This window comes from Nicotiana tabacum, chromosome 8 (assembly GCF_000715075.1).
Source record: "Nicotiana tabacum cultivar K326 chromosome 8, ASM71507v2, whole genome shotgun sequence".
Classification (NCBI taxonomy): Eukaryota; Viridiplantae; Streptophyta; class Magnoliopsida; order Solanales; family Solanaceae; genus Nicotiana; species Nicotiana tabacum.
In genome coordinates, this window is record NC_134087.1 from 20,244,362 (window position 1) to 20,264,358 (window position 19,997).

At 36.9% G+C, this 19,997-nt stretch overlaps 3 protein-coding genes across 4 annotated transcripts; 2 read left to right on the top strand and 1 right to left on the bottom strand.

The window, feature by feature from the left end:
• Positions 1 to 454: 454 nt before the first annotated feature.
• Positions 455 to 4,137, top strand: LOC107782515 (uncharacterized). Its single transcript, XM_016603398.2, has 2 exons — positions 455 to 1,566; positions 3,704 to 4,137. The coding sequence occupies exons 1-2, from the start codon at positions 787 to 789 to the stop codon at positions 3,911 to 3,913; spliced, it is 990 nt and encodes a 329-aa protein (XP_016458884.2). The 5' UTR covers positions 455 to 786; the 3' UTR covers positions 3,914 to 4,137.
• Positions 4,138 to 5,513: 1,376 nt separating this feature from the next.
• On the top strand, positions 5,514 to 6,632 carry LOC107782511 (cytochrome b561 and DOMON domain-containing protein At5g47530-like). The gene has a single exon (XM_016603393.2). The coding sequence runs from the start codon at positions 5,514 to 5,516 to the stop codon at positions 6,630 to 6,632; it is 1,119 nt and encodes a 372-aa protein (XP_016458879.1).
• Positions 6,633 to 7,241: 609 nt separating this feature from the next.
• On the bottom strand, positions 7,242 to 11,488 carry LOC107782514 (shewanella-like protein phosphatase 1). Of its 2 annotated transcripts, XM_016603396.2 has the most exons (10): positions 11,164 to 11,486; positions 10,749 to 10,849; positions 10,300 to 10,413; positions 9,897 to 10,109; positions 9,343 to 9,478; positions 9,079 to 9,251; positions 8,767 to 8,855; positions 8,513 to 8,582; positions 8,195 to 8,300; positions 7,242 to 7,607 (listed from the first exon to the last, which is right to left on the bottom strand). In XM_016603396.2, the coding sequence occupies exons 1-9, from the start codon at positions 11,372 to 11,374 to the stop codon at positions 8,214 to 8,216; spliced, it is 1,194 nt and encodes a 397-aa protein (XP_016458882.2). In that variant the 5' UTR covers positions 11,375 to 11,486; the 3' UTR covers positions 7,242 to 7,607; positions 8,195 to 8,213. The 2 variants fall into 2 exon arrangements, with proteins under 2 accessions (XP_016458882.2, XP_016458883.1); XM_016603397.2 differs by lacking the exon at positions 9,897 to 10,109 and having other exon boundaries at positions 11,164 to 11,488.
• Positions 11,489 to 19,997: the final 8,509 nt, after the last annotated feature.

Below are 19,997 nucleotides of genomic sequence, written 5' to 3' on the forward strand. Positions count from 1 at the left end.
TAGTATACTTTGAAGGACAAAGTTATTCACTAGTATCTATTTACGTTGAACATAACACATACAAAGACGCATCGAATTTAAAGTTTATAGTTTTTTATAGCGAACTTAAGTAAATATACAATAAATAACTGAGTTCACGCTAGATTTTTAATACATATATAAGGTATATATAAAAGCTACTGAATTTACGAATCCACGTGTAATAAGTTGGATCCGCCCCTGAACACATACATAATTGGACTATAGGTATGAACAAATCAGCCGCATACCACCGTTAGAAAAGAAAAGGGCGATCACTTATAACCTACGGCGAAAGTGGCTGTAAAAGTATATAAAATCTATATATCTTTTACTATATAAAATATAAAAAAAATCGATTATTATTTTAAAAGGAGCTACACAATGTTATTTTTCAAATAAAAAAAAACAGCAAAAAAGGAACATGATGGAGTGGAGTTGCGAACAAAAATTTGCCTTACACCACCGGTATAATGAAAAAAGGAAACAACTCTTGTTAGTTAAATTAAATTAGGAAAGTCAACAGTTGGCAGCAAAATCCCCAAAATTTTGGAACCCTAAACCTAACCGCAACTCCTTCTTCCTCCTCAAACCCTCCCCAAAAGTCTCACAAAAAAGCTTTCAGCTTTCTATCCTCTCTCTGATCCCTAATCCTCCCTCTGAGCAGCTAAACCTCGAACGGCAGGAACCCAATTGAACACAACCCGTAACCCGAACCGAGTCGAACTGAAGCCCTAAAATTTTCTTTATTTCCCCTAATTTCTCTCCATGGCCACCGATGCTTCCCCAAAATTTCAAAAACCGGATCTTTTATCAGTGCCACAACCACCCGATTACCACCGCCCGGAGGTCGCCGTTTCGCCGGAGCACGACGGACTGCATTTCTGGCAGTTCATGATAGCCGGTTCAATCGCCGGCATGGTGGAACACATGGCCATGTTCCCCGTAGATACAATTAAAACCCAAATGCAAGCCTTAGGTTCTTGTCCTCTTAAATATGCCAGTATCCGTACAGCTCTCGGGTCAATTCTCAAATCCGAAGGGATTCCTGGGCTTTACCGTGGTATTGGAGCTATGGGCCTGGGTGCTGGCCCAGCCCATGCCGTTTACTTCTCCATTTATGAGATTTGTAAGAAGAGTTTTTCTGGCGGGAACCCGAATAATTCTGGTGCACATGCTATTTCGGGTGTTTTTGCCACGGTAGCAAGTGATGCGGTGTTTACGCCTATGGATATGGTGAAACAGAGGCTGCAGTTGAGTGATAGTCCGTACAAAGGTGTAATGGATTGTGTGAAGAGGGTTTTGAAGGAAGAAGGGTTTAATGCTTTTTATGCTTCGTATAAAACTACAGTCTTGATGAATGCCCCATATACGGCTGTGCATTTTGCTACCTATGAGGCTGCGAAACGGAGTTTATTAGGGGTTTCGCCAGAGAGTGCAAGTGACGAAAGATTGATAGTTCATGCCACTGCTGGTGCGGCAGCTGGGGCGTCTGCGGCATTGATTACAACGCCGCTTGATGTTGTCAAGACGCAATTACAATGTCAGGTACTTAATTATATGCTTTGTGGCTTTGTTGGAGTTGGATTTTTTATGTCGGAGTTTTTTAATATTTATACTGGATCTCCTGTTGCTATATGTGTTTATATGTATTTATGTTGTTTTTGTGCCTGTAAGTTTGGGATTAAGGTTGCTTTTCTATGACCTGCCTGAAGATGCTCTGTGCCCTTAAAATGTCCATGTTTTGCAAAGCACATTTTTAACTGGATTTCTCAAGGTAGCTAACTAAACAAGCAAAATGTAAAAGTAGGAAGGTATCGTTGACCCAAAAGTGGAAGATAAAACCTGGAGTAATAATTTTGTTGATATTTAGAATAAGATGTAAGTTCAGCATAAATCAGCCAGCTTGAAGGGCAGAATACGTAGCTGCGCTTTTGAGTTCAAAGAGATAGCATTTGATTAGCATGTGTAGAGTAATATCTGCTTTCATTTGCTATGTAAGGGTATCTTGAAAATTGGTAAGAATCTGAAGGTTATTTTTGTGGTTTGGTTTGGTTGTGAGATCTGGGGTTGCTTTGGGTTATGTTGGTTCAAAGGTAGGTATGTGTTTGGTTTGAGAGAATGGTACTGATTTGGGCTGATTAAGTACGAAATGGTTGTCTGGGAATTTAGTGATTTCCATCTTAACTCGTAGTGGTATATCGATCTGGAACTAATATTCTAGGCTTTGGAAGTGTAACTATTAAAAAAGGAGACTGAAAAATTCAGGAAAGTTTTATCTTGGGACTGGGGTTTTTGAGGATAAGGTTAGATGACTTAAAAGAACAGAACTAGAGGAAAAGCAGAGAAAAGAAACCTACGCATTCTGCTTGGCTTCTTGATATCCCAAGCTACTTGAGGCTGGCTTGTTTTGACTATTTGTGGTTGGCTCAAGTTGGATTAACCTCAACTCAAGCTCAACTGCAGGAACAGTTGCTGCGTAGAAATTGAGCCCAAGGTTATACTGAAATCTGTAACCTCTATCTACTGCATGTTTTCGTATAACGTTCTTTTAAAAGTATGGATATTAGTGAAGGCTTTTTCAATCATTGGTGACTGAATTAGGCGACAAGATCAGTAGCATTCATGTTCTTTTTAAGGCTTTGTACCATATGCAGGTTAAGTGGTTAAGGGCTGTTCTTTAACGGAAGAGAATGATGGCCTAATTGAGATTTTTGTTGAATACTGTATTGTTTGTCCAGTTAGGTTCTTTTATTTTCTTTCAAGTTTGGCCTTCCCTAAAATATTTTGAGACATGAAAGGTTATGTTTCTGCTGTCAGCACAAGTAGAATATAGGTAGTTGATTTACGGGTCTAATAGGTGAGTGCTGATGTGCAAGACATTTGCCTTGCCTTGCCTTGCCTTGCCTTCTAGGTTCTGTTGGCTGAAAACCTGAATAAGATACTTTGACTTGTGCTTCATCAAAAAGTATATCTGACTTTTTCATATTGTATGACATATGGTATGTGGTAATGATTTTATTTAGTTTTTAAAAATGTTTACATGAGCTTACAAAATGATTTTTGTGGTGTTTTTTATGTGGGCTCTAATTAAGAAATCTGCTCTAATGAGTGATTAGAAGATACATTGTTTTTGTACTTACAAACAATGCTTCAGGCATCACAGTTCTAGGAGACATACACTTTGGTGGGGTGGGGGTCCTAACCCCCAAGGAAAAAGTACAAAAAGAGCACTTCTCTTTCCTATTATAAGGGCCGCATGCTATGGTCTAAATCCAAACAAGTAATTTCTGTAAATTAGTGTAGCTGCCATGAATGGTATTAGGTATGCGGAATAACACGCATCTAGATTTGTATAGATGAGTTGCTGTTGAGTGTTTGGTTATTGAAAATTTAAAACATTTCTTTACTACTGCCTGTTTATCATAATGGAGCCTATTCATAAAATGTGGTGTAGTACAATGCTAATGTTTCTCAAGCACACTAGTTTATTTTTGTTCTCAAACTTTTCCCCTATAGTCTGAAGCAGTAATTATTGTGATGGCTGAGTGTAACAAGTAACTATGCATTTGGACAATATTTGAGTTGGCATTGAAAAAAACATTATCTGAAGTTGAAAAGAATTTGTGAAAGTGATGCATTTGTGAAATTACGTTACTCATCTAACTTCAACGTGTTGGTGCAGGGTGTCTGCGGCTGTGACAGATTTAAATCTGGGTCAATTAGGGATGTTTTTCGGACAATTCTGAAGAAGGATGGATACAAGGGTCTTATGAGGGGTTGGATGCCAAGGATGCTTTTCCATGCTCCTGCCGCTGCAATTTGCTGGTCTACATATGAAGCTTCCAAGGCCTTCTTCCAAGAGCTCAATACTGGTAGCAGCAGTGTGACCTGAAAATATATTATAGTGAAAGAGGGAATATTATCACTTTATCTCCAAAATCTCTGTTGTTGTATGCATACCATCTTTTTTTATGGTCGAGCAGAAATTTTACTTGCTGCTGGGGACTGAAGAAGGAGAGACAAGAAGAGGGATTGTGTAGCCTTAATTGGCATGTACAACCACGTAACGGTATTTCATTTTTATTTAGGTTCTATATAATTTATTTTAAATTCGAATGAGTTAGCTGAGATTGAGTCATTGTTTGATGATTTTTTTTCCATGTCATGGAGAAATAGGGTGAATTGGATTGGAAAATTGTGTTGAAAATTTTGAACATTAATTCTTCAAATGCCATGTTGCCCGAAAGTTTTGGAACATTAATCTCTGAATGTATGCATAGATCTATTCTAACTTCGGGTTAAACTCAATGTGGATGGTATTGCACAACCACAGCTCAATTAAGTAGACACAAAAATCATAACTGTACAAGGTTTAATAACTACTAGTATATGATATTATTTTACTCTTAATGTATATTTGTTCATTCATTGTTTTTACTTCCTCAATTATTTAAGTACCCGTATCTTCTAAAAGTTATTTTCGAATGTTTATATTTCATGATGTCCATTCTTATTTCAACGAAAAGTTATATAACAATAATTTAAACATAATCCCTTGTTTTGGGAAGAGCTATAGAACAAATTGTTTAATTATGCTACATTTGTAATAAAATCTGCTATTATTGAAATAATCCAAAAATGGTGATATTAATATAAATGCATTTTAATAAGAGTCCTACCAGGTAAAAATCTCCAAAAAAAAGCCTAAATGACTTTTGATCTATTGGTAAGAGCGCAAGGCATAATGCGTCAGCTAGGCGTACGTCATTGTATTGAAGTCCCTCTATACAAAAATATGGTATTAAGTGGAAATAATAAAGAGGCGACCTCATTATTCCTCGAGTTTTGAACTTTGTAACATTTGCCTCAGGGATTTCTTAATTAAAAAAGGACACAAAAGTACTTGCTTTCTAATATATGAATAAATCAAATGTGACCCAAAAAAAAAAAAAAGCTAATTTAGAGAATCTGAGATTATAAAGTAAATTTGTGAGAAACATGAAAAAGACTATATATAGAGGAAGAAAAATAGAATTGATGAGAAAATAAATATATTGTTTAACTTAATGAGAGAAAAAAATTATCTTAATAACTACACAATCCTACCTCTACTAAATTTAAAAAAAAATATTAAAAGTTAAAATTTTGTACGAACATTACATATAAATATAAATAATAGTACTATATATTATATATATATGATAATCCCGAAATAATCCCAGCAAGATTTACACCCAAGATAACATTTTGAATCACCCAAAGTTTGCCTTAAAATGAGGGATATATGATGTTTTGAAGTTTTAAAGGAAGTCAAAATATTTTCGAAATTGCTTACGCCAGAAAAATCAGCAACGACAAAAACAACGTTTTAGCACCCCAAATGTTATTCAGAACCTCCCAGGCACAAACCATCAATCCATCTCTAATTAGGATTAGTTCTGCATGAATTATAAAAGTACGCCACCCCTCTCATAACCATGGCTTACTAAAAGATGCTAGCCTTTTGCTTCTTTGTTTCCCTATTCTTCATCTCATCTGCTCAAACCAACTGCTCCGATTTCCAATTCCATGACAAGTCGTTTGATTCATGCTCAAATCTTCATACATTAAATTCTTTTATTCATTGGAATTTCGACCAGCCTTCTCGTACTGTTGAAATTGCCTTTAGGAGATCCGAAAACGTGCATGGAAGATGGCTTGCTTGGGCTATAAACCCTACATCAACAGGAATGGTTGGATCACAAGCTTTTGTGGCATTGCAACATTCTGATGGTACTCTTGAAGCATACACATCACCTATTAACACCTATGGAACTATGCTTGAAAAGGGTGACTTGAGTTTAAGGGTTTACGACGTTTCAGCTCAGAATATCAATGGAGAAGTTATCATCTTTGCCAAGTTTGAGATTCCTACCAATGGAAGTACTGTTGTGAATCATGTATGGCAACAAGGACCATTACAAGATAATAAACCAAGAATTCATGACTTGTCAGGAGATAACGTTAAGTCTTTTGGGACTTTGGATTTCCATTCGGGGAAAACTATGACTACAAAAGTAAAATCAAGTTCAAGATCTAAGCTTAAAATTGCTCATGGAATTATCAATGGTGTTAGTTGGGGGATGTTAATGCCACTAGGTGTTGTTCTTGCTAGATTGAGATATTTACCTTTGACAGATCCTTTGTGGTTTCATCTACATATTTATTGTCAAATTTTGGCTTATTTTCTTGGTATTACTGGTGGAAGTTTGGGATTTGTTCTTGGGAGGCAATCTTCTGGAGTAAAAATTAAACACACTTCTCATAGGTATATTGGTGGTGCACTTTTAGGGCTTGCAACATTACAAGTTTTAGCTCGTTGGTTGAGGCCAAAACCAGATCACAAATATAGGGTATATTGGAATTTTTACCATTGGTTTACTGGTTATGCTACTATTATATTGGGAATTATCAATTGTTTCAAGGGTTTTCAGATGATGGACGTGGGAATTTGGAAGAATGCTTATATTGGTTTTCTTGCTTCGTTGAGTTTCATTGCTGTTGTTCTTGAAGTTCTGAGATGGATCTTGAAGGCTAAAAAAGACACAGAAGAAACTACAGTGGGAGCTTAATTTTCCAAAATTTATGGAACAAAAAGTGTAGAGTTGTAACGAAGTATAAATCAGAATGTTTACTTTCGTAGGCGTATAATTTTTGTAGCTCAAATTTAATGTATGTTACATGCTCAAGGGATTATACTAGATGTACTAGTTTTGCAATATTTCTTCTATTATATCTGTCCTTTCTTTTAACTAATATTTTTAATCAAAAAATCATGATATATTTAGGACCAAAACTGAAAAAACTTATGCCTACAGCAAATACTAAAAAGTTTGATGTAAGACAAAATAGAGGGAGTTTCATGTATGAATGTCCTTAGTATGTTAGAGACAATTGGCATATGATGCTATTTTTTTCTTATATACAGTCAAACCTCTCTATATCAGCATCTCAATATGACAATTATTCACTATAAAAGCCAAGTTTTACTTGAAACCAATTTTTATGTTATGTTATAATATATGTCCTCTATAACAACACTTCACTATTGCAACCAAAAAATATCACAACAAATGAGGCTATTATAGAGAGGTTTGACTGTACCTTGTTCATATCTTTCTATCTCTGATAGCTTCAACAATTGATAATAACTTTTATCTCCCATTCTAAGCAAATAGTACTTGAATCCAAACTGTAATTCAAATATCTACGAAATTCTGAAAATTCTGTTGAAGCATACATTGTTTAATGAGATTGGTTAAATGTACGGGTAACAAACGATTTTTATTGTTAACTACCAGTCTACCAGTAAGTTGGCTTTGCTATGTACTAATGAATACTATGAATTACTATACACAATTTATACAAATAGAAAACAAGGAGCCAGCTTTCAATCCACAGTTCCCTGTTTTATGGAATGCATAAATTCACTCATTCACCAATTCATATGGCCATTTGTGAGAGACAAAAACACCGTCTTGTTTTATTCTAGTTCAAACAGGCACCGAGCCATGGCAACGGTGAAATTGGACAGATATATGAAAAGCCTGTAGAAACAAATAAGATGAGAACATGACGTACAGAATTGATCCTAAAATGAAGAAAATTTTGGGATTGGAAAACATGCTTAACAATTTTTACTGTTTGTTATACTAAAAAGAGGTTACAAGTACAAAGCAAGAAGCTAAGAAAAGTTGGGGTTGAGAAAATCCAAGTCCGACAGGCATCTTTTATTTCTGTCATCTGAACTCACAGTTGCCAAGCAAAAACAAGCCCAAAAATTATTGTAATACATGTTCTTTTCGAGGATGGCGGAACTCCCCCTAAAGATGCAGACAAGTTTGTTCATTGAGAGAAGTAAATTCAAAGGAATGCGAATGGGTTTTTCACTTCATTTTTTTTCCTTTATATGCAAATTGGGTAGAACCATTCAAAATCATGCAATACCAGATAAAAATAAAGATGGAAAGAAAAGGAAGTCCTTTATTTTAATATAGTTTTATTCTTCACTTCTGTTTTATAGTTGCAAGGACGGGAGAGAGTCTGGTGCCGCAACCAGAATAGCATCATCCTTTGACATGGTATAACGTGAAACATCAAGCCAAATGCAGAATGAACGTTCTTTTCATCATACCTTGGGGTTTCTATGAAATCTACGTGTAATCAGCAACCTGAAGTTCACTGGACCAATCCCTTGTGCTCCTTAGGGCCCTAGCTTTATTATCTCTTATTTCTAGGACCTGATAACAAACATGCAGTGGGAGATGTCTAAGTATAAAGGACGGATACATCTGTATTAGGAGCCCTACAAGCAAGCTAGCAAACATTACTATGAAATGGTAATAAACCTAGACGTGGCCTCCTAGAAGTGGCATCAACAGTGAAAGCGAGTTGTTATATTTCTCATTTAATACTGGAATTACAATAGTGCTTGGGCCAGAAACGAAATTACCTCAGGGCTCGAGCCAAGTACTCCACTAGACATTCCCACATCAATCCGCCATATGCTACAGTCGTATTTGCTGCAGGGAAACCAAAATCAATCATCTATGTGGCCTAAAGAGATGCTGACCTGTAAAGATAGTTCTTTTTGAGCTAAAAATTGATTCCTAAAGTTGACTGTTGGTTGTAATATTTATATCTAACACAAAAAGTTCATCTTAGTATCACTTTAAGAAAATAATAGATCGTATAAAGATCCTCTACCAATTCACCCCCATAGGTTGAGGAGTATGCCCTACAACCATAGCTTTGGCACCCACAGTTTGCAGTGTCTCTTCAAGAAGAGATTGGATCTGATCAAGAAAAAAGCAGTAAGTTAAAAATTAGCATCACCTGAATAATCATGTCAATAAGATCAGAAATTAAACTTGAATCATTTCAACATTAGAAGAGATCGATTTGAAAAATAGCTAGAAAATACAGTTTTGAAAGAACTAATCGACAAAAGAGATCCACGGATTCAGCGAAACCCAGAATAATGCTTGCTGAATGTGCATAGAGGAAAATGCCTATAACCTGCTCGATCTGGTAGTCTTCCAGATCTGAGTCTCTGGAGTACAAACGGTTCCACACGATACTGTCATAGCCCCTGGTGGCTATGAAAGGCATCTGCGGAGAATCGTCAGCTTCACTCGGACCTTTCATCCATTGAGATACTTCTCTATTCAGTCTCTCCAAGCCATAGGCAACTGCAGCAGCAGCATTAATAATCAATATACGAAAATCTCTTTACATGTATCCTAATAAACCAGAATACTGGGTAGCAGATTAGCTTATTACCATGATGAGGAAGAAGGCCACCATGGCAGAAGAGCCAATCATCAACCTTAAGAACAACACCATGACGGGCCAACTCACATGCCAATGGACCTCCGGGTCTCATGAGGATTGATCTTGCAATTACACCCTTTTGCCGCTGTCCTAATATTTGGACGACTTAATAAGCATAGAAAATGTCAAGCACCAAACCATATGGAAAAAGCAACAAATGTTTCTTATGAATTCTAAAAGGGGTAACTATCTTAAAATATCTGCTTAAAAATTATATAGTTATCACTTTCAACGTGTTTTTTATCAACCCTGCTGATTGCAAATATCTGCTAATCTCAATACTAGTGTAAACGGTATGCTTTTACTTCACAGCAATAAGCTAGCACTTTCTGTTTTCCCACAATATAATGGTTTTTTCTTTTTATAATTCAAAACTAAAATGCTTCTGATGCCAATATATTTATTTGCCCGGCCACTCAAATGTAAGTAACTTCCAAACCTCCCATTAGCCATGAGACTAAGACCTTGATCTTAATAGAAACCTTGATCTTAATAGAACACACCTTTACCAAATTCCATGGAGCCCAATAATTTTGAGACACCTTCCGATCTTGTTTCCATCTGCCAGACACAGCACACCAACTGACAAAAGCTTCTTCCCAGTTGTGTTCACATTCCTCCAAGTACTCCAGAAAGTCTATACACTCGTCAAGTCCCCCATTATCAACATATCTGAAGTCCCCCTCTACATTCATAGTTTCATGATTTCCATTGACCTATAATAACCATTTAGAACATGAAGAAAACAGATATGGTTGGAAGCGAATAACCATGCAAATCTCCAAAGTAGTTGTAAAATTGAACAGTATAAAATGCTAGCATTATCCTGTTTAAATAATAACGATGTACGGATTAGCAGTCAGCTACAATCAAGATACTAGTAGATGTAGCTGAATAAACACAGACCTGGAAAACTGCTCCACCATGAGCTTTTGCTTGGATATCTAGTGACTTCAACAATGATAAAATTGCAAGTTCATCTTCACCTCGGTCAAGTATATCTCCAAGCTGAATCAACACCTGGTAAAAAGAACCTTGTTATATTTTTATAAGCTAATAGATGCAGGGGCGTATCCAGCCTTAAGGTACCGGGTTCATCTCCCAATAATTTTTACGCGGAGCATAATTTATGCCTAAATATTTAGTAAAATTGCAACAAATAGTAGATATGAATCCATAACTTTAAAATATAATATGTCGGATGCTAAAAACTTAGAGATTGCGCCCGTAGAGTTTAAATCCTGGATCTGCTTCTGATTATAGATGCCTTAGAACGAGTTCATAAATCTAAACAAAATGTAGAATGCATTTAACATCCTCCAAGCTAGAAATGTGATGGCAAATTAAAAGCTTACCGTCTCACCGCCAATCCAGAAATCTTGACCATCAGAACTCAGCACACCAGCCGTCTCAAGTGCACCTCTTGCCTTATCAAGATCTCCATGCAAATCTCCGACTAAAATTCACCTCAAATAAGAGATAAATAAATACACAGAAAGAAAGACAGCAGAACGAATCGGCAAAAAAAAAGAGCAGAACTGAGAATTTCATTATGCCCAACTATAACAACAAAATAATTCAGTAAAGGAAGATAAGAGCTAAAAATTATGCCCTAACTTCTTTTATATTTATTTTTTGCCTCTCAATTTATCTGAAAACTTATTACACGACAACTATAAATCTCAGTTCCAATTCAATAACTGCAATTAGACTAGTCACACTACCATGATGTTGTTCTTCAGAAAACCAAAAGTAAAAAATGAAACTGACCCGCGACAATTCGGCGACCCGGAGCTGAAACGAAAGTGGGCGGGTCCCCATTTACTACAATGGGTTTTAAGCTTCCATAGCTATTACTACTGCTACTGCTATACTGAGCTGGAGTTGAAAGAATCGTATCAACCAATTTGCGGGACTGTGATTGTGAAGAAGCAGAAGGTGGTTGAAGAGGTAAAGAACATGTTAGTGCAAGAGTAGCCATTGATTGAATAACACAAGTCAGTAGTACTTTCTCTGAATATTTTTGCCTTTTGTGTTTTCAATTTTCATTGGTCACTCAAAGTCAGTATTTTTTTGCCTTGTGTGCTTTCTATTGTCACTGGTCGACCTTGCAATAATAACCATGAATTGGGTTCTCCCAAAAAAGAGGAGCTATCTTAGCCACATGTTTAGTGCCATTGTCATTTTTACTACTCCCTACTTTCTCTTTTCCTAATTTTACTCCTCTTTCTTCCTTAAGTATAGGTTATCTCCTATGTGAAACTTTCCAACGCAAATACAAATTTAATCGGGAATGCGAGTATCGAACACAAACCAAAAAAAAAATTGAGTCATTGGAAGATTTTCTTCAAATAAAAAAATATTTAATTTTTATAAAGGATTAATTTCAGTCGTGATTACTAAACTTTAGTGGACGTTTGGATATAAAAATTGTGAAATTTCGGAAAAAGTATAAAAAAAAATTGATTGTATTTGGATATTGTTTGACCAAAAATATAAATCTTGGTTCAAATAATTAATTTTTTGTAAACAAGAGCTAATTTTAGTTAACAATAATATCTTTAGATCTTAGTTTTGGGAAAGATCAGTTGAAGCTATGGGTGTTTATCGGACGGGTTGAACGGGAAAAACTTCAGCCCGTTCGGTTAGCGGGCAGGCTGTTAGCGGGCTGGGGATAGCGGGCTCTTAGTGGGCTGTGTTTTTTCGGGGTTTTGTGGGCCCGTACGGATTAGGGCTCAGGCGGGCCGGGCTCCAGTTTTTTTCTTTTTTTTTTAATTTAAATTTTAGTTTTCTTATTCAATATTATTGATAGTTAAGTATTTGCAAACTTTTAAGGGTTAGAATTAAACTTTGAAGTTTAAAGTTTTAAATTTGAAATTTGTATTTTCAAATTATAAAATTGAAATTAGAAAGTAAGTGGCTACAAAAAATTATTTAATAAGAGTATAAGACCAATAGGTAATGTAAGGAACAAACTCTGAAGGCTTTCACTTATATTTTTAATACTTCAAATTAATTTGCAAGTTCTTTTTTGATTTTTTTATTTTTGAACTTGCAAATTAAAACTTAAAAGTTTACAATAATTATAAAAAATAAGAAATAGTGCATCACATGCTTTGCATCATTTTTGTAAGTTCTTCCATGTCAACATGAGGTTCTTGGTTTCCGGCATTGGTTGAATCAGACCCATAAAAAATTATATCTCCAATTTCTTGGTCCTCCTCTTCGTCTACCTCGTCACGCCCTTGATTTCGCCGTTCTGATCTTATCCAATCTCTGAAGCACACTAGAATTTCCAAGGCGTTGTTGTCCAATGAATGACGGGTATCTCCTAGATGCTGCCTTACTTGGCTAAATGCGCTCTCTGATGCGACTGTTGAAATCGACACATTAGCATGTCTCGAGCCATGGCCGAAAGAACAGGAAATTGATTTGAGTTGCTCCTCCACCAACCCAGCGGTAGAAAATCCTTTATGAAGGGCTCTGGTGACTTTTTCAAATAGAATTGTAGTTCATCAATATTCCTGCTACTGGTTTGTTGATGCTCTCCTAGTGTAGACCAAATCTGATAATCTTGAACATAATCATCATCATCCATAGTTGTTCCAGATGTTGAAGGATTAGTTGAAGGAATATTTGCATCTACAACCGAAGAAGCATCAACAATGTTAGCATAATAATTATATAAAGTTTGTAAATGTGTGTGTAGCTCAGAAATACAAGTGTCAATATCAAGAGTTTCAGTTGGGCCAATATCCATATAAGTATATAAAGCTCTAATTAATTGGCGACATTTTATCATTTTGACAGTAGAGTTTAAAATAACACCAATTAGGTAAATATAGGGAATTGGGTAGAAATACTTTTTAAACTTATCTAGCATAGATTCAACAACAGTAGCATATCCTTCTTTCTGCTTCATATTATGTAGTAAAAGAGAAATTTCAGCAATATGAACTAAACCATTTGAAATGGTAGGATAATAAGCTCCAGAAAACTCAAGTGTAGCCACATAAAATTTTTGTAAAAATTGTATAACATCATGAATGATTTCCCAAGTTCTAGATGTTAACAAACGGTTAGGATCGATACAATGAGAAGTAGCAACTTCAGTTACAGGCATTCTATATTTATAACAACATCTTAAGAACAAATAAGTATAATTCTACCTAGTAACTATTTCTTCAGGCATGAGTCTTGGTTTTAGTCCATAGTGTACACATTTTTCCTTAAATGCATTTAATCTAGCACTTCTATTATTTCCTTGAATTACACCAACAGCTCTCCTTACTAAAGTAATTTCATCTCTAAATAATTCAAGGCCACTCTTCACAATCAAGTTATAAATATGGCATGCACATCTAACATGAAATATTTCAGGAATTTGTGAGTGTAGATGCAATTTTAATATTGTAATAGCAGCAATATTGTTAGAAGCATTATCAAATGACATACACAAAACTTTTTCTGCAAGATTATAAAATATTGCAACTTCATGTATAGTATTACTTATAAATGCACCAGTATGACTTTGATCTTCATCATATTTAAAAGCAATAATACATTTTTGCATACAAAAATTATCACCTGTCCAATGGCATGTAACAGTCAAATAATCATTTCCATTCACAGCACGACCAATATCAGAAGTAAGAGATGGAACGAGTGTATCAGGATTCCTTATGTCGCACTAATTTTGAATTTTTGATATCAAAATTCAAACTTCAATTGATAGACCGAAACTTGATAGTTGATAATAATTGAATACTTGATAATTGATACAACTCTTGTTATGAGTTAATTGATAATAATAATAATAATAATAATAATAATAATAATAATAATAATAATAATAATAATAATAATAATAATAATAATAATAATAATAATAATAATAATTTTGTAATGGCTAAACTAAATAATTGATGAAACTTGAAATAATAAATAATTGACAATTTGAGATTTGAGAATTTAAGAACTACAATATCAAGAGAGACTTGAGACTTGAGACTTGAGAGAGAACTAGAGTAGTAAGAGAGTGAATTGTGAGAAAAAATGAAGAAGCAGGGAGGCTATTTATAGATTTTAAAAGGTTAAAAAAGTAATTTTGCAATTATTAGGGGTGGGAGGGCTATAGTTTTAATGGGGGGCCGAAATTGGCCATTTTTGCAATTTCTGTCCGTTCCTCAAGGGTCATTTCTTAATTTGACTGTTGGGAATGGTCCAATTAAATTTTAAAAAAAATTCCAACGGTAATCGAGCTGCTAACAGGCTGCCGCCCGTGTTCAGCCCGTTAAGACATTTCGGGTTCAACGGGTAAGGGCTACCGTTAAGCTAAACATGAATGTCCACAACCCGCCCCCCAAAACAACCAGTCCATTAATGAACAGTAGCAGGCTGACTCGAGTTGAAGCAGGCTGAAAATAGGTCAGGCCGGCCTAATTAACACCCTTAATTGAAGCTCTACGAATTTGGATGAGTAGTAATAATATCACGTGATAAATGCTTTGGGAAATCATGAGTTGTAATGTAGCATACAATATTTGATGAACAACAATAAATTACATTCAAGTAAATAGGAGGAAGGATTCATCCAATAAAGAATAGAATAAGAGGATCTTCCCCATAACAATGATTGACAGTTTAAATGTTCAGATAATCGAAGATTTCTCGGATCTGATGGTAAAAGGTAGACAAGAATTTCAACGAAAAGGTGATTTTTGTATCAAGTGAGAGTCAAATCTTTAAAGTCAACAATCTCTTTCTTATAAATGAATGTCACATGCCCCTCTATCATTGTCTTTTCTCTATTTATATGGAATATATTCTCAAAAAATCCTAATAGTAGAAATGTAGAGAATATTCTCTTTAAGATCCTATCTTGAAAACTAGCCGTTACAGCCCTCTCGCCGATATTCAACCTCGACCTCAATCCTTGTTGACACCTTGACTATGACTCTCATTGACTCTTCGAACACAGGTTGTGCGACTTCTCGGACCATCTTAATAAGCGACGCTTTAATGATTCTTCCCGTAATATTATCTCGACGTGAATATTCTAAGAGCGGATTTTGACCCATACAGTTAGTCCCTCCACTTATTGAGGCCGGCCTCAGGTGGGCTTGATGAGCGGATTCAGTTCATTGCGGTCGAAACGATTGGGCAAGCTAAGCGGGTCGTAATGATTGAGGCGAACTAGCAACGTGGCCCTTCGTGAGCTGCGAATTTTGAATGCTTCGTCTCACGGTTGGTTTGTTGGAGTTGTGTTGTCCATGATTCTGGGTGACATCATGACGTTATGCGCCATCAAGACGCATATTCCTAATATGTTGCTTCGTTTTGCGTGTGACTCCTAGTTGGACCTGCCATTTCGATTCCGATGCCAAGTAATAATAAGCCGATTTTTCTGTTCTGATGTTTGAATCCTTATAAATAGAGATATGAGGGTGTAATTTCAAAATTTTCAAATTTCCTTGTATCGAAACCATATATCCCCTTCTTTCTATCCTATTGTCATGCATCTTTCCCCTCTATTCCAGCTATTCTCGTCATTTTTAATCCTTTGTTGTTTGGTACCTCTCTCTATCTCTCATTAAAACATGTCTAACGTACCTTCTGAGTTTAGCGAGGGAAGTAATGTGGTCCCTTTATCGATGGTGTTTCCCCCTTATGCGAAGAATGTTCCTGCTGCCACCAAGGAAGGGAGCTTCCCAACGATAGAGGAGATAGTTCTACGTAACCCCGACCCTGATACCAGGTTTGATTTCTAGATTTCCTGAAGCCGAGACCGGAACCTTTATATCAACGATGAAGAAGGCCGATTTGGTAGAGCTTAAGCCTAAATATAGCCTTTCCCATCACGTCGAGTTGATCCCTGTCGGGTGGGATGCGGGTGGTATTGCACCTTCTACGACTACCGCCTTTTACACCTACCCCTTTCATGTCACTCTTCCTCTCCTTCCGCTGGCAGAGGAGTTTTGTCGCTACTACGACGTTTGCGCGACTCAGTTCTCGTCGTATGTTTACAAACTCATAAGAATGCTTACCAAATTTATGGAGCTTGCCAGGGTTGAGCTCACACTTTGACATTTGACTCACATGTTCGCCCCCAGCTTTTATAGGGGGACGATGCTGAATCTTCGCAACCGATGAGGTAAATGCTTGGCGGTGAAGATGGATGACAAAGCAAACTGCCAATTCTAGCTCAACTTTTTCTTCATTAGAACTGAAGGTGTGGTGTCCAACGCCGATGGCTTCCCTAAGGCTTGGAATTGTACTCGTAAATACATACTTCTTTGTTTGTAGGTATCTAATCTTTCTTTCGTGTTTGGCTGTGGTTCTAATCTTTTATCCCTTCTTGTGCAGCTAAATGTTTGTCTTCCCATCTAGTCGATAATTTATGACTGGGTGGGTCGGCTCCTTCCTCACATCGTGAGGATACGCGAGCGGTCGGGCTTCTTCAAAAGGTTTGGGCCCCAACTCTCTTTGACTGATAAGTTGTTCTTTTCATCGTCCTCGTAGTTATTTTTCTTTACGGTTTACTTTGGCTTACTTTCTTTTACCTTTGTACTTCCCTTAACTTCAGCTAAGGGGTCCTCGAAGAAGTCGAAAGCTCTCGCACCTGCGTTCCAAAAGAGGAAGAATGCTAAGGCTTCAGCTTCTGCTCCCTCCTCGATAATCCACCTCCGCTCGCACCCTGATTCCTTCTTCGACCGTGGCTGCCTTTGCTCGCGCCCTGGTTCCCCCTATTGGTGTGTCTTGTCCTACTCTTTCCTCAGTTAGGGTAACCTCAGCCACTTCATTATACCATCTTATAGACTAAGACGAGGAGCTTGTACCTGGTGAGGAAGATTTGGTGCCTCACAAAAGGAGGTCTGTAGATACTGGCGATGGGGTCTCCCGGGCCGTAGACTTAATGGAGGATGATTTTTCGCTGTGCGAGACGACGATCATTGTCATGGAGAGGATGTCGGTTCAGTGTCTGAGTTCTCGAGGTTGGAGGAGGCCGACATAGGTATGTCTCTTTCTTCTGTGATGATGAAGGAATAAAGGCTAGTCATTGGAGGTCTCGACACTTTGCGGCAAGAGGAGTCGTAGGCTTCGCAGCCAACTGATGATACTTCTTTGCCAGCCAATGAGAGAGACAAAGACATTGCTGAGGAAGTCTATGAATGTTACATCTCGCATTTTTCGTACGTTAAAAATTTCGTCTTCAGTTAATTGACGTAGACTCGGGGGTGAGATCATCTTGATGTTAATGTATTTACGCTATTTATAACAAGCGATAAATAAGTGTCATGAAGGATAAAGGATGCACGAATTAGAGAAAACGAGTTTCGTTGAAAATGGCCAATTTGGGATAAAATGCGGATCAAGTGATAATACACGATAATTATAAACTAGTATCATGCAAGGTACCATATTACCACGATAGTATAATGTATAAAGTATATACATACATACATATATATATATATATATATATATATATATATATATATATATATATAGTATATTAAAAATAAGTAGAATTTTAAGTAATTTGGGGCAATTTTTAAATTATGCGGGTAATTAATTAATTACCGGATAACAAAATATTACCCAGTTAACTAATAAGTGGATAAAGATTAAATACCATCCCCAACCCCACGTGGCAGTTAGCCATGTTATAAAGGAATGGCCAATATCATTCCTTGCTAAGGTATCATGAAGTAACAATATGTTTCTTTTCCATGACTTTGCCTAATCAAAGTCTTTCAATTAAAGATTAAACAATCCATGCAATTTCATTTCAAAAAGATTTCAAGACTAAGACAAAACGTTAGGCATTTTGCAAACTCTTTCAAAGTTTCATTCCAAAAGTTTCAATACAAGACCAAAAAAACGTGATTCATTCTCAAACCTCTTAGGAAGGCATTAACTTAGGAGAAAAATCAGATTTCTATCATGAAGTAACGAGGTTATCTTATAGCATCGTAAATCTTCAATAGTTCAACGAAGATTTTTAGAATTTTAGCAACGTAAAATCTTGCGGTTCCAAGGGAGTACGATGTAACTTTTTCCAAGGATATCATACGGATTTTTTCCTACTCCAGGTATGTTAAGGCTAAGCCCTTCCTTCATTTTGGCAAGATCTCGTCATTATACAAGTTTGATAACGAGGTATAAGGAAAAATTCATATCCCGAAATTTACGTATATTTTGCTAATCTTGCAAGTTACGTATATTTTCCTAGTTTTGTAAGTTACCATATTCCCTTTATCGGGACTTCATATTCAATTGAGTATTTTCTTCTTTCAGTCAAGAGAGAAGAGAGTTTATATATATAGTATTAAAGTATTTTCATTACCATCGAGCTATAATCGATGGGCAGGCCCCTATTGGGCAACCTCTAATCAGATGGTAAGTTAGATACCGAGCCTGCTGTGGTCGAGCGCCTATGAGCGAGCCCAGTTGGTCGAGATACAGAGCCTGGTATGGCCGAGCGCCTATGAGCGAGCCTACTATGGTAGAGCAGATGTATATGCATACCGATCCTTATAGGGTCGGACAGCTATTTTACTCACTATATTGAGAGAGTTGAGTTAGTGTCCGCTGATGAGCATATCTTCAGATTATCTTTGATCCCCACTTGCTTTCAGTTATTATATCATCAGTTCTGTTTCAACTTTCAGTATATTTCCTTACATACTCGGTACATTATTTTGTACTGACATCCCGTTTTGGGGGCGCTACATTTCATGCGTGCAGGTTCAGACAGACGGGTAGACCTCCTCAGTAGATGTTGCCCGAGTTCAGCTTTATCGGTAAGCTCCCCTTCTTTTGGAGTTGCTGGGTCTAGCAGTGTGGTGTATATCTTGTATTTATATGTAGATAGGTTATGGGTAGGTTGGGGCCCTGTTCCGATCACAGTACATCTATCAGTAGAGGCTTGTAGACATATCATGTCGGTTAGTGCAGTATGTTGGGCTTGTAGGCCCTGTACGTATATTTTGTTGGCCTGTCAGTTGTAGTAATTATGACGGCCTTGCCGGTCCAGCTTTATGTTAATATTAGTTAGTGTTAGTCTCCATTTAGTTTTATATTTTGCATCGCACATTATCTTGTAATGTGGCCCATAGTCAAAGTATGATATTACATGTTCGGAGTCTCTTAGTAGCAAGTGGTATGCAAGGATAGATGAGGCACTAGGTGACGGTCTCGCCTCCGGGCTCGGGGCATGACAAAAGTGGTATCAGAGCAGTCCTGTCCTAGGAAGTCTACAAGTCGTGTCTAGTAGGGTCTTGTTTATAGATGTATGGTGCACCACATTATATAAGTAAGGGACTACAGGGCATTTAGGAGTTGGTTACCCTTCTTTCAAATCAAAATCGTGTTGTAGCACTGAGTTATAGGAAATTTGAGTTAAACTTAAGTGCTGACATTTACATGCACAAATGACGGTAACTAGGAAGACTACGGCTAGCCAGAGGGGAGAAACAACAGTAGGTAAGGGGGCTAGCAGGGTACCCCAGATGGGGCCCAATCGGAGTCGCAGGGAGAGACCCCTACCCAGCGATTACCGGCTCCTCCACCACCTGAGGAGATTCCTAGGGAGACCTTAC